The 13,602-nt window shown below is 36.0% G+C and overlaps 1 protein-coding gene across 12 annotated transcripts in view; it reads right to left on the reverse strand.

The window, feature by feature from the left end:
• Window positions 1-13,602, reverse strand: part of SUCO (SUN domain containing ossification factor) — a 58,062-nt gene that overhangs the window by 28,587 nt on the left and 15,873 nt on the right. For 8 of the 12 annotated variants that reach the window (XM_036272099.1, XM_036272105.1, XM_036272098.1 and 5 more), the window contains exons 2-11: window positions 12,706-12,820; window positions 10,806-10,916; window positions 8,317-8,468; window positions 6,583-6,720; window positions 6,208-6,358; window positions 5,063-5,186; window positions 3,956-4,092; window positions 2,834-2,901; window positions 906-1,013; window positions 176-281 (exon numbers count right to left, since the gene is read on the reverse strand). In XM_036272099.1, the coding sequence (XP_036127992.1) occupies window positions 176-281; window positions 906-1,013; window positions 2,834-2,901; window positions 3,956-4,092; window positions 5,063-5,186; window positions 6,208-6,358; window positions 6,583-6,720; window positions 8,317-8,468; window positions 10,806-10,916; window positions 12,706-12,820 (1,210 nt within the window). The remainder of the gene's footprint in view (window positions 1-175; window positions 282-905; window positions 1,014-2,833; window positions 2,902-3,955; window positions 4,093-5,062; window positions 5,187-6,207; window positions 6,359-6,582; window positions 6,721-8,316; window positions 8,469-10,805; window positions 10,917-12,705; window positions 12,821-13,602) is intronic. The other 4 variants (XM_036272100.1, XM_036272104.1, XM_036272097.1 and 1 more) reach the window with 2 other exon arrangements.

Raw genomic sequence — 13,602 nt, forward strand, 5'->3', positions numbered from 1 at the left:
TACTATTTGTCTCAGAAAATAATATATCCAAGTAAAAATTATTTTATTAAATAAAATAAATTCAGTAAATTTTCTCTTAATTTTTCTGATTTCTAAACAGGTGTGGCGAGGTTATAAAGCATGAGTAACAGGTGTGTTTCCATTCTGGACATAGTCCCACATGTGTACACATTACCTTCACATATTTTGCATACATCTGTTCATCTAAAGGGAAGCTCTGGACGTTCCTCTCATCTCTCCCATGGAAAGTCCCCAGCTTAATCCACTTATTTGTGGGATACCTAGAAAATATACATATTCTTTGTAATAAATCATAAAACAAAAACACATACTGAGAGGTCCCATCACACCTTCAAAATATATCATGGGTATTTTTTTCCTCTCCAGGTGAACATGATTTAACAGTTTAAATATGAGTTAAATATTGAGTGAAATACATACATTTTCTTTCTCAACTGAAAGCCTGACAGATTCCTTTTTTGGAGAAAGAATATTTTGAAAAATCACACCATTATCAAATAGAAGGGAAGATAAGAAGACAAAAATGAGCCCTGACCAGTATGGCTCAAAGGTTAGAGTGCCAGACCCCCCCAACCAAAGAGTCATGGGTTCGATTCCAGTCAAGGGCACATGCCTCGGTTGTGGTTCAGTCCCCGACCCTGGTCGGGGTCATGCAGGAGGAAACCAGTCGATGTGTCTCTCTCACATCGATGATTCTCTCTCTCTCTTTCTCCATCTCTCCCTCCTACTCTATCTCAAGATAAAAACGCAAAAGTGTCCTCAGGTGAGGATTTAAAAAAAACTAAAAATAAATAAAATAATTAAAGTTTTAAAAAGTGACCCAGTTAAAAATGTTTTAAAAGTGACCCACCATAAATTCTGTAGAAACCAGTTTTAGAATTTACCTGTCACTGATAGAAACCAGAAAGTCCTTAGGAGTAGAAGAAAATAATTCATAATTTGCAATATCAAACTGCTTTACTTGAATTGGTTCACAAAGTTCAATAACAAACCTTCAAAAGAAAAACACAGGACAATTATTTAGATAAACCAATTAAAACAGTTCATATCAAACATTACATTAACAGTTTGCATGAACCAGAGGTTCATTAAGTGACTTGTGCAAACAAGGAAGGAGGAGGATTTTCGGCCTTATTTACCCATAAGGGAACACCTGTATTTCCCAAGCATGTCCTTTGGGGGGGGGGGGGGGGACACGACTACAAATAAAACAAGATCTTGATTTTATGCCATATTATTTTTTAAAAGATTATTTTCTTTAATGAAAAAAAAATCATTCTTAGAGAAGAAATGACTTTTCACTAAGATACTAGTGATAGTATAAACTGACTAGTAGGGCAGAGTTTGGCATATAAATCATCTCAAAGGGTGCCATAGTCTTTGACTTAGCAATACTTTTAGAAATTTAAAACGCACTTTTAGAAATGTATCCTAAGGATACTGGCGCCAAATGTTCACTCACATACACAGTTTAATACACCAAAGCACAGTCTGGGGGTGGGGGTGGTAGTCTACCTAAATGGTTAGCACAGAGGACTAACAAAGGAGGACTGAATTCATAGCCCACCCAGACAATAAATCACCAGACAGCTGTTAAAAATGACATGAGAAACGATATATTCCATTATATAGAAATCTAGAAAATGTAATGTGTAGTAATAAAAAACAGATCTTTAATTGCTGTGGGGGGGATGACAAAGGAGTCTAAGAACACTTTTTGGAGAGATGGCTAAGTTCCTTATCTTTACTGTACAATGGTTTCATATGTGAAATGTCAAAGGTAACAAACTACACTTTGACATGCTGCAGATTATTTTATGTGTAGTTCACTGTATGGCAATGATGTCTCAATAAAGCTCTTTTTAAAAAGTGATGCCAGGGCCCTGGATGGTTTGGCTCAGCAGTTAGAGCGTCAGCCTAACTGGTCCAGAGAGACCCGAGTTTGGTTCCTGCTAAGGGGCATGCACTTCAGTTGCAGTTTGTCCCCAGCCCTGGTTGGGTTGTGTGGGTGGCAGCCACTCGATGTGTCCCTTTCACATCAACGTTTCTCTCTCTCTCTCTCTCTCTCTCTCTCTCTCTCTCTCTCTCCTTCTCTCTCCCTCCCATTCTATCTGAACAAAAAATGGAAAGGTGCCCTCGGGTGAGGATAAAGAAAAAAAAGATGCCAGAGACCTATATTTATGGACATGGAAAAATGCCACAAATTTTGCTGCTTAAAAAAAATGAAAACTATGGTGCCATGTGTGTACACTAAAACTGTATATAGCACAGCATTTGGAGAAAATACTAATGACATCTAGCACTCTACTCATACTTGAATAAACTATTATATCAAATGAGATCATATGCTGGCCATTAAATGCTAAATAAATCAAAAGGATTAAAATGAACATACTGTGTTTAATCTTGGAAAACAACAGACCAAGTTCCAGGAGATGGTATAAACAATCAGGTGTCAGAGAGCAGCTCACGAAGAAAGCCAGGGGCCATTCACTGAATGCTCACTCTGGGTCAGATACCCTGGGAGATGACTTAATCCATCCTTAAACTGCCAAGGGTATTACCTCCATTTTATAGAATCATTTAATAAACACTCTCTGGTTACTTCACATTCTCCCCACTGTCTTTTAGTAACAGAACTCCCTTAGATGTCATTGATTTGCTTGTTTTTACCTCCCTAATAAGTACAGCACCAACACCAATCACAGATGCTTGTTAAACTACATGAACAAATCAATCTAACCCCAAAGTAAAAGTTTAACGTAATAGGTACATATACAGAGTGTGCTTTATTCAATTTTATATTACTTACCAAATCTTAGTGCTGCAGGGATTCAACATATAAAGATCCATATTTTCTATAAGAATAGCAGATGTGCTCTAGTTTAAAACGGGGGGAGAGAATAAATTAAGTAAAAATACATATTTCAATTCTAAAGCTTTCTAGGATTTCTATATTTTTAGATCTTAAAATACACCTAAGACTCTGAAACACTCATTTGGGGAAAAACATTCATTTGGATAAAATTTACCAGTTATGGCTATAGCACCGTTAGTCTTGCAACAACACATTTGAAATTAAATGTCTGTTACTAGAAAGAAAAAATGATTTTCTATTGACCAGTTCCTTTTTAAAATTTCACACAGGTTTAAAAAGTTAAAAACAGTGCACATGCCCTTAGGTAGGTAAATGGATAAATAAACTGTAATATACATCTAGACAATGGGATATTATTTAGCACTAAAAAGAAATGAGCTAACAAGCCATGAAAAGACAGGGACAAAAAGTAAATGCATGTTACTAAGTAAAAAAGCCAGTCTGAAAGGCTATCTACTGTATGATTCCAAGTACTTGGCATTCCTGAAGAAAAAAACTACTTAGGTAGTAAAGAGATTAGTGGTAGCCAGGGGTTGTAGGGAAGGAGGGATGCACAAGCAGAGCACAGAGGATTTTTAGGGCAGTGAAAATACCCTGTATACTATAATGATGGACACATGTCATTATACATTTGTCCAAATCCACTGAATGTATAATTGAACTCTAATGTAAACCATCAACTTTGCATAATAATAATGTATCAATATAAGTTCATCAACTGTAATAAATGTATCACTCTGTTGGGGGATATACTGATGATGGAGGCGGCAATGCATGTGTACGGGGAGGGGTATATGGGACATCTCTGTATCTTCCTCTCAATTTGCTGTGAACATAAAACAGCTCTAAAAAAAGTCTTCAAAAGAAAAAAACAAAGAGTGCAGTATATCAACCAATATAACTCAAGAATTCATACAAAAAAAAAAAAAAAAAGAAGGACTTTAAAAGCATAATACTACATTTATTGGCATATCAGGAAAACAGCTCATGTTGAAATATAGCTCCCAGAAAATCACTAGCTCCTTATATATGCAGAAGAAGTTCATACTTAAGTACCTTGGCTTCTGGATTAGCTGCCAAAATTTTGGCACCACATTCTACCGAGGCATAATTATTTCGATTTTTCTGGACCTTTTTCGTGGCGTGTAGACCTCCATTAGATGATGCATGCATTGACTGACCTGCAGATAAACCTTATTATAAACATATATATGATGATTATTTTTGAAAATAACCCAACAACACAATGATCTCAAAAGCAACAGGCAGCTGTCTAGAGGACAGGTTTTAATGCTTAAGAGAATATTTTTAAAACACATTAAGAAATTCAAAATGCTCCACCTCAATAACTTTAAAATATCCCCCAAAACACAAATTAGCTACAAACATCCATATTGTTTGATTCATGTCTAAGTGATATAATTCACAAAATGAAGTTCATCCATGAGAATCAATGCTTTTAAATATGTAAAATACACATTTAATTCTATTAAGGATGAATGCTATCCTCCATCTCTAATCCCAATATTAAGAATTCTTAGCCCTGGCAGGTTTGGCTCAGCATTTAGATCATCAGCCTGAGGACCGAAGGGTTGAGGGTTTGATTCCCGGTCAAGGGTACATACCTGGATTGCAGGTTCGATCCCTGCCCCAGTGAGGGAGGCAACCAATCCATGTTTCTCTCTCCCATCATGTTTCTCTCTCCTTCTCTCCCTTTCCACTTTATCTTTTTTTAAAAAAAAAGTCAAGGGAAAAAATCCTCAGGTGAGGATTAAAAAAAAAAAATCTTAACTTTGAGAATTGGTCAACAAAAGCATAGAGTTAATAACTTTAGTCCAACTCCATTTACAGTTTGAAGTTTTATGACTCAGATCTTTCCATTCCTCAATTTTCCTCTTATAAACTGAGATGAAAATCGCTGCTCTGCTATCTTGAGCTTATTTTATCTTCACTGAGTAATTTACAAGAATGGATTTTAAACAGGATTAAAACTGTATATAATTATACACAGGTAAAATACATATGGATAATTAATAGCATCTTTGTAAGTTTTACTTTTTAAAAGTTTTCAAAGTTTTATTTTACTAATTAAAAAGAGAAAAGCATATTTAAACCAGTTCCTTTAGAAAAAGAAAATAAAAAGAAATCACAGTGCTGTCTTACTTTTTTCTTTTTCTACTTCCATAACTTTCTTTTTCCATTCATCAAATGTTGGTATATCTTCTGGGTCTTTGGGACTTGTTACAGATGCAGGGTCAATTTCTTCTGGTTTCGTATAATCTGAACTCTGAAAGAAACACAGTTTTCAACTCTCAGAGAATACAAAGGTATTCTCTGCAATTTAAATAGTTCCAAAGAGGACATTTTTGTAGCGTGTGTCTAATTTTATTTCTGGCTGTAGTATGTGACAACTGAACCGTAACGTAGTGTGGTTTGGTTTCACTGGGAACATTCATTCCTTCAACATACTGAACTCCTATACTTATAAGAAGCTTCACAGAAGCAGCAGAAGTCTCCAGAATGAAGCGAAGTTAGCTGTGAGTGCTGACTCACTGAAAACATGTGGAAGAGAAGGTGAGAACAGGGAGACTAGAATTTAAAGGCACAGAGGTGGGTGTGGCATCCGGCACTTTAAGGTGCTCTTTGATTCCACGTTTTGTTTCTGTTCAGTTTATGGAAAGGCCTTTGTCTCTTTTGTTCCGTTATTTCTTACCTAAAGGGAGCCTAGACTTCTGTCAACATTTCTTCAGGAAATTCTGTACTGGCCTCTATGAAAGTAGAACTCAGAAGGAGAAAGGAAAGAAATCTACCACATTGGCATGAGCCTTGTCTTTATGGTAAGAATCATGCTCTTCCATATAAGCCAGTCTAGTATTTTGCACACAAATAACAAAAGATACAACATCTTTTGAAATAATTCTGGTTGAAGGGCCTAAATTTAACCTTGTATTATTGAGTTAAACTCATATTCTGAAGATACTTAAATAGTCATAGCTGCTTTTATATAGCTCAGAACCTGCTTAATTAAATAAGGACATGATGTACCCGACAGTGGCAGAAAACCATTTAAGTACACATAACCAGAGAGTTCCTATGAGGAACGTCTTCACATATAAACAGTGCACTGGCAACAGTACCATGAAGTAACCACTTGCTCTTGGGGAGCACAGCTCACTTAAGTTTCACATTCATCATTAACTACTTAACCCCTGATTTTATGGCAATCATGGTTAGCAAATGACAAGATTACCTAACAATAAAATGCACTGTATAACAAAGTAGGAGATAGTGCAAGGCATAATACCTACCTCATTTTTTAAATTATCTGAAGCCTTCAATGCAGACTTTGGATCACCACCACCCTGATCACTTGCTGAAACTTTTGATGCAAATTCTGATTTTGTTATCTTTCCTTTGCCATGTGAAGATGACACATTTTCTATATGCTGGCCAACAAGGCTATTTGAAACCAAAAGACATATTTGAGCACATTTTAGCTGAATAACAAATTTATGCAATCTCAACTGCTGTAATTATCATGTACAAAGTCAACCAAGCAAGAAGCACAAGGGGGATCAGCTGTCTCTCAACCAGAAAGTGGAATTAAGCCTCCACCCAGGTCCACTCCAACATGACATGCTGTACTACAGAATCCTACAAAAGCAGCCGCTGCTCACGCCCACCTTTCATGGGCACCGACAAAGGCAGGCTGCTCAGTGGGAACGCTGGCATCAAGGGCTTCACCAACTTCACAGTCAGTTTCAGGCGGCTCTGTTTCACGAGGCTTAGCTATAGGAATAGTACCAGATTCTTCTATTTCACTAAAAATAGAAATAAAACAAAAACAAGCTGGTGATTTGGTTGACAAAATGTAGAATAAGTCAAAAGTGATATTAGTGATTTCCAAAACATAATCTAAGCCACAGAAGAATGTTTTACATTTCTTCATATTGTTTTCAAAAATTCACTTCTTTTAAATCATCTAAGGTCAACTGCTGACTCTTGATCTGTTAGTGCTCTTAAACTCTGAATAGCTAATTACCAAATTTTAATACATGCTATTATAGGTTAATATTTGGTCTTATCAAAAATAAAAATTTTAGATTATTTATTCTAAATTCATCTTCTCTAATGTTTCATTTCTATCTCTTAGTATTCTACCAATGTTAGCTTTGTTGCCTACAGTATCAAAAAGTCATCTATTATCTCAAAACATTGCCCTAAGTTTTTAAGGTGCCTTTAGAATTTCATTTTAAAAACATATACCCCAGCCGTGGCCAGCATGGCTCAGTGGCTGAGCACTGTCCCATGCACCAGAAGGTCTCCGGTTCAGTTCCCAGTCGGGGCACATGCCTAAGCTGTGTATTCCACCTCCAGTCAGGGCTCAAAGGAGAGGCCGCCAAATGATGTTTCTCTCTCACATCTTTCTCTCTCTTTCCCTTCCCCAGTCTCTAAAATCAATAAATATATCCTCAAGTGAGGATTAAAAAATATATATACTTTTCCCCTACATCACTTCCATTTCACTAAAGAGTCATGGTCAATATAAGTAATAAATAAGGTACTGTTCAGATATATTGTATCCAGCCTTAAATTATTTCTGGATTAAGCATTTAATATTTTAAAATGTTAAATATTAAGCATGTCTTCTGTCCCCTTGTCCCTTACTGGAACCAATTCCTAACTGGTAACCAGAACATTCCTGTGTCCAGTTCCTTCAACCCATCCCATACATTCTAGAGAATAGGGATTTAAAATTTATAAAGTACTTGTGGAAAAAAAAATTATAGTGATAATAATAATGATATTAACTGACACATATATTCTTACAATGTGCCAGATTTTGACTTATGCAGTGTGTGTGTGTGCTCATTTGATGAAGGAAATGTTTAATGTAGTATTAAGGAAATTTTATTTTCTTCTTTGCAGTGTTGCTCGAAGGAAGTAGGAGTACATAGTAGGTTTTCTAAATTAAGGAAACCTTAAGCCTAAGTGTTCTGAATATTTATTATCAAATTTGAAAAAGGTAGCTATTCACACAAGCACATAAGTATATATGGAGTGCCACAGTTATATTAAATGCAATGACTAATTTGACATTTGAATTTTTGATAATTATAGAAAAAATTATTCAAGTAAGTTTTATGTTTCTTAAATAACTAGACCCTCACTTTACCTAAATGATATAAAGATTTCACATCTGGGATCTAATCAGTTTCACTGAGTTAGGCAACAAAATAAATATTCATTATAAGATGATTACATCAAAAAATAATAAGAACGCAAAGCACAGACATTATAATTTAGGTCTGCTATGGAGCCTATACTTCAAACGTGATCATCAAGCTGCCTGATTCTCTAAAGAAAATTTTTTATCATTATCCAATGAGACATATTTTTTCTGTCTGAGGACTTACTCAAGTTTTGAGACTGGAATGAGCTCTGAGGTAGATGAACTGGAAATGTTTTCCATGTTTTCACTGCTCACTACACTGGAAGAGTCTTCATGGAGATCAACGGTAGAGAACGTCTCAGTCACAGGTGGTCTTAATTTATGTGACTCCGTGTTCTGTTTTAAAGAAAGTTGTATTAAATGTTGAGATTAATAAATTATCTCTTTAGCTGAACAGGACTGTATAAAAAGTATGCCTCAAAAGTGACAATATAAAGAATGTTCACTGAAAAAGTGAAAATCCTTTCTTCCAATATTACCACCCTAAGGAATATATTTCATATTAAAATATAGGTTCTACACATTTTTCATGGCATTTCATAAGCTAGGACAAAGGAGCTTATCTTTTGTCTCTCCTATTTTGGACCTATAAATATTTCCCTCTTTCTATAATTAATCAATCCTATTAGCAACAAAGAAATCCTATGTAAATGTTCAAAATAATACAACACACAGTTCTGCTTCCGAGCAGTTCAGAAGATAATGAGTATCAATAAACAATGACACAAGGCATGTACAAGTTAACATTAAAAACCAATTCAGGAATCTTGCCATCCTTCAGTCCTGGGTGCTCTGGGCCATTTGCTCCTCCCAAACAGTCTGAAATCTACCTAATATCTACTCATGTTTGAAAACCCTTATCAGCACCGCCTCCCCTATAGCCAACCACAAATAGAATTAGCCATCCTCTTCCTCTCGGCTCCACTGTTCCCTGTACACTTTTATCACAGCATCTACAGACCCCTTATTTACATCTCTTCTTCCTCAACTCTACTATACGTGCCTTAACTAAGGATTATAGTCTCTTGATCTTCATGTTCCTAGTACCTAGCACAGTAGACATCCAATGCTAACTCAATGAATATCAAATGAGAGGTACTCATGCTAAGTTCAGAGAAAAGAGACTATGGGCTAGAAGAACTAGGGCTCTGAAGAAAAGTAAGGTCAGTACGTAAACAGAGAGAAAACACAAGGCATAGAGTCAGAAGAATACAAAATGTGATCATTTGGGGAATTATTTACACTGAAATGAAAACTTCACAAAGAAAAGCAAACAGCTTGCATTTTATTTTATGATGAAGGCCTTAAGAAGAGAGGAGTATGCCCTGGCCAGTTTGGCTCAGCAGTTAGAGCGTCGGCCTGCGGTCCAGAGAGACCTGGGTTTGGTTCCCGCTAAGGGCATGTACCTCGGTTGCAGTTTGTCCCCGGCCCTGGCTGGGTCGTGCGGGTGACAGCCACTCGACGTGTCCCTTTCACATCGATGTTTCTCTCTCTCTCTCCCTCTTCCTCTCTCTCCCTCCCACTCTATCTGAACAGAAAGTGGAAAAATGTCCTCAGGTGAGGATAAAAATTAAAAAAGGAGTATGACATTGCTAACAAATATTGAATTACATTTCAACATGTATTCAATATTTAAAAATGAGGTACTTTCCGCTTTTACTTTCCTTTACAAACAAAACGTGCCGTGAACTTTAACCAGAGACATCTCTACCTGGACCGGCGCTCGCCAGCCACCGTGGCTAGGGCCCCAGACTGAACAGCTCGGCTCAGGCCGATGCAAAAAGCACTTCAAAGTGTTTGAACAACAGTATGCCTTGATGAAAAATTCTAGAAAACAAACAATGGTAGGACTGTTCAGGTTAGTCGTGTAACTAGAAGGGCTACAGAGATCACTTTTCTTACTCTTAAGCACAAATTTTTGACAAATGTCTTCCAGAATCCAACAAAACGAAACTCTCTGTATCTCCTTAGATAACCCAATTAAGTCATAGAATGGCTCTAGCTGAATTTAAAAAATAGAATTCTTCCTCATTTTAAGCTGAAATTTATTTTTGTTAATATGTGATAGTTTCTCCTTAGCCCTCCTTCTTCTAGCTCCAATATCCCCACTTCCTTCAGCCATGTTTGATATTAAATGGTTTCCAAATGCTTCAGCATTCTGGTCAGCTTAAATTCTGATTTAGTTTTTAATATCTTTCATAAAATCTGGAGTACAAAATGGAAAATAATATTCAGTACATAACATGAGAGAAAAAGGGAAAACATTTTAACCTAATATTTATTAATTCATCTCTCACAAAAGTGATAAAACTTTTTTATCAAAATACTGTGTTCTACATATAAATACTTTCTTTTGTTGTCAGAAAAAAAAATTCCCAACACCTGAAAATTTGAAGAGAAAAGGTACGTTACAGTGAGTCAAAATAAAACCTAAGAAGAAATAAGGACTTACACCCAAACTTTTACTACAGAGGAAATGGTCTCATTTATTATTGTCAGTAATTGTGCATTTTCTCAAAAGCAGAACTCTTAGCAAGTAAATAGTACGAAGGCCAGTTGCATGGTACTTCAAAAAGAAAAAGTATCAATACCCAATACGGTGCCCAGAGGTTTCCAATGTTATGAAGTGGTTAGAAAGGGCATATCACTACAAATCAGAGCAACATAGCTTACTTGTACATCGACAATGTAGTCATCTGCTACTTTATGTTCTTCTGGAGGAACAGGTAAGTTTGAATCCACTTTTCCCAATACTTCAGCATTGACAGGTCCCTCTCTTTCATCCTATATTGCAACAAACAAAAAGGCTAATTGATAAAAAGTACTGTTCCACAAAACAGTCTTGAAGCAATATTAAAGCCCACCTCTTTCTATGCTTTAACCCAAACACTGTCTTGTATGCATTTGACTCTCATTGATTTTCTTTGTTTCCATGTTTATTATCTACCTTCCTGCATTTCCCTCCTTGCCACTATACCTCATAGGTACACTAAAGGAGGTCATGAACCTCATTTGATTTCTTAATAAGCATCCCTATATGTTAGGCACACAGTAAATATTTGATAAATGAAGGAATTCATAGTTCTTTGTGTCATCTCTCTTTTGACACTCATTTTCAAGTTAGGATTTCAGATACCTTTATGTCTTTAAATGTATCTTCTAGAATACAAGTTTCACAAAAGCAAAGTTCACCTTTATCTCTGTTTAAGCCTGTGTAGCATATAATTGATACCTCAATGTTAGCTCAGAAGAGATTAGACCTAAGTCTTATGGATTGTGGGTAAAAGCACAAAATTATACTCTTTTTGGAGAAATATTCAGCAAGTCTTCAAAATTTTAATTGCTCCATCCCAGAAATATAGTCTGCATAACTCAAAAATTTAAATAAGCCACTCTAAATATCATGCCAAAAAACCTCAAGCAATATAATTATGTGTGTTCGCACACACCACACACACACAAATGTACACACAAACACATATACACACACAGCTGAGGCACAATGCAAGTTTGGCAATAAAGAAACATTTAAAAAATCATGATATATCTATATAATGAAATAAAAATGTAGCCATTCAGAAGAATATAGCAATATCAAAAGGTATCTATGAGAGATTATGAGGGGAGAGGGGGAAGTCTATCTGTTGAATATTTGTAACATTTTAATGAAAATAAAAATATTAATTTGTTTGCTACATAATGATATATCTATTCCTAACAGAATGGTCTGAACATTTTCACAAGAAACAGTAAATTATGGTTCCTCTGGGGAAAGGAATAGGATATAAATATTTTATATACAATATAAATTCCTTCTGTATTTTAAAATAAGTACATTAATTGGGGGGCGGGGGAGTCTAGTCAATAGTCACCTTTTATCACTTAAAATGATAAAATAATAAATTAGAGACCATCAGGTTTCTTGGACTTTGTCTATTCATCCCACCCAATTATATAAAACAAACTACAGAGCCACTGATTGCAGACTCTCCCTGTAATCTTCATTTCTAATAGTTTTTAATTAATGAGATGGGTTTCTTTAGAAACCCTGTAACTATTTTATGCATTAAAAATCAAGACAAATCCAGCCGGAGTAGCTCAGTGGTTGAGCTTCGACCCTGCACCAAGAGGTTGCCAGTTCGATTCCTGGTCAGGGCACATGCCCAGGTTGTGGGCCTGATCCCCAGTGGGGGGGCGTGCAGGAGGTGGCCAATTGATGTTCTCCCTCATCAATGTTTCTATCTCTCTCTCCCTCTTACTTCCTCTCTAAAAATCAATGACAGAAAAAAAAAAAGCAAGCCGCTAGTTTCCAGTTCCCTGAATAAGTAGTATCTTTCTCCCTCCTGTAGGACTAAGGATGTTCCAACATTCCAAATATAAACAATAAGAATATCTCAGAGGTAACAATTTCAGAATTACCCAAGTAACTCCTCAGATTATAGAAACAAAAAAATTACAAATCTCCACCAGAAATTATGTCATAGGATTTAAAAAATTATTTCTATTATGAATGTTTTGAGAAAGTCTTAGAACGCTGACACACAGATTACATCTTCAATTTTATTTAAAGTACCTTTTTCTGGAATTGTATATCTTCATTTTCTAGTCTGCAACTGTCATCCTGAGAGTAATATGATGAAGCTGAAGCTGAAGAACTCTCTTTACAACACACATGCCAACTGGGAAGCCTGGAAAACATCCACAAACACCACCAAAAAGAAAAAGAAAAAGATGTTAAGCCAACACATTCCCTATGATGGGCTAGAATCTGAGTCAATAAACACAAGAGTGGTTCCTATCTAATGCCCTTAAGAACTTAATCTCATGATGAAGACAAATTTCCATAAAACAAGGGTTTTTTATTTCATACGCTAGGAAAAACATAAGCTGTTATCAGCATTACAAGTAAGGCATTCTTAATTTCATGAAGGTAAAACAGGAAAGACTTCACAAAAGGAGTGTCTGATGATTATCACACAAGGAACAAAGAAAGCTGTCAAAGAGCTAACTCACCTCAGAAAGCACCAGATTCCAACGATAGTCTACATTCTACCAAATTGTTCAGAACAAATCATTCTAAAGTTACCTAAACTATTTCAAAGCATATTGGGTTTATATGGGAAACAAAATAGTGATTCCTGGTCAAGGACACGTACCTGGGTTGCAGGTTCAATCCCTGACACCGGTCAGGGTTGTGCGGGAGGCAACCAATTGATATTTTTTTCTCCCTCCTTCCCTTTCACTCTAACAAAATCAATGGAGAAATATCCTTAGGTGAGGATTAACAACAACAACAACAACAACAACAACAAAGAATACTGAAGATTTTAATGTGAGGGAACTACATGTCTATGAAACCACAAGAATGTCAACAATATGATACTAGATGAGAGTGGGAAAGGGAATTCCCAGGGTAACTGAAAGAATAATTCTAGATGACAGCTGTACACAAAGACTAGAAGGCAACCAG

The sequence above is a fragment of the Molossus molossus genome, unplaced genomic scaffold, assembly GCF_014108415.1.
Source record: "Molossus molossus isolate mMolMol1 unplaced genomic scaffold, mMolMol1.p scaffold_m16_p_20, whole genome shotgun sequence".
Taxonomy (NCBI): domain Eukaryota; kingdom Metazoa; phylum Chordata; class Mammalia; order Chiroptera; family Molossidae; genus Molossus; species Molossus molossus.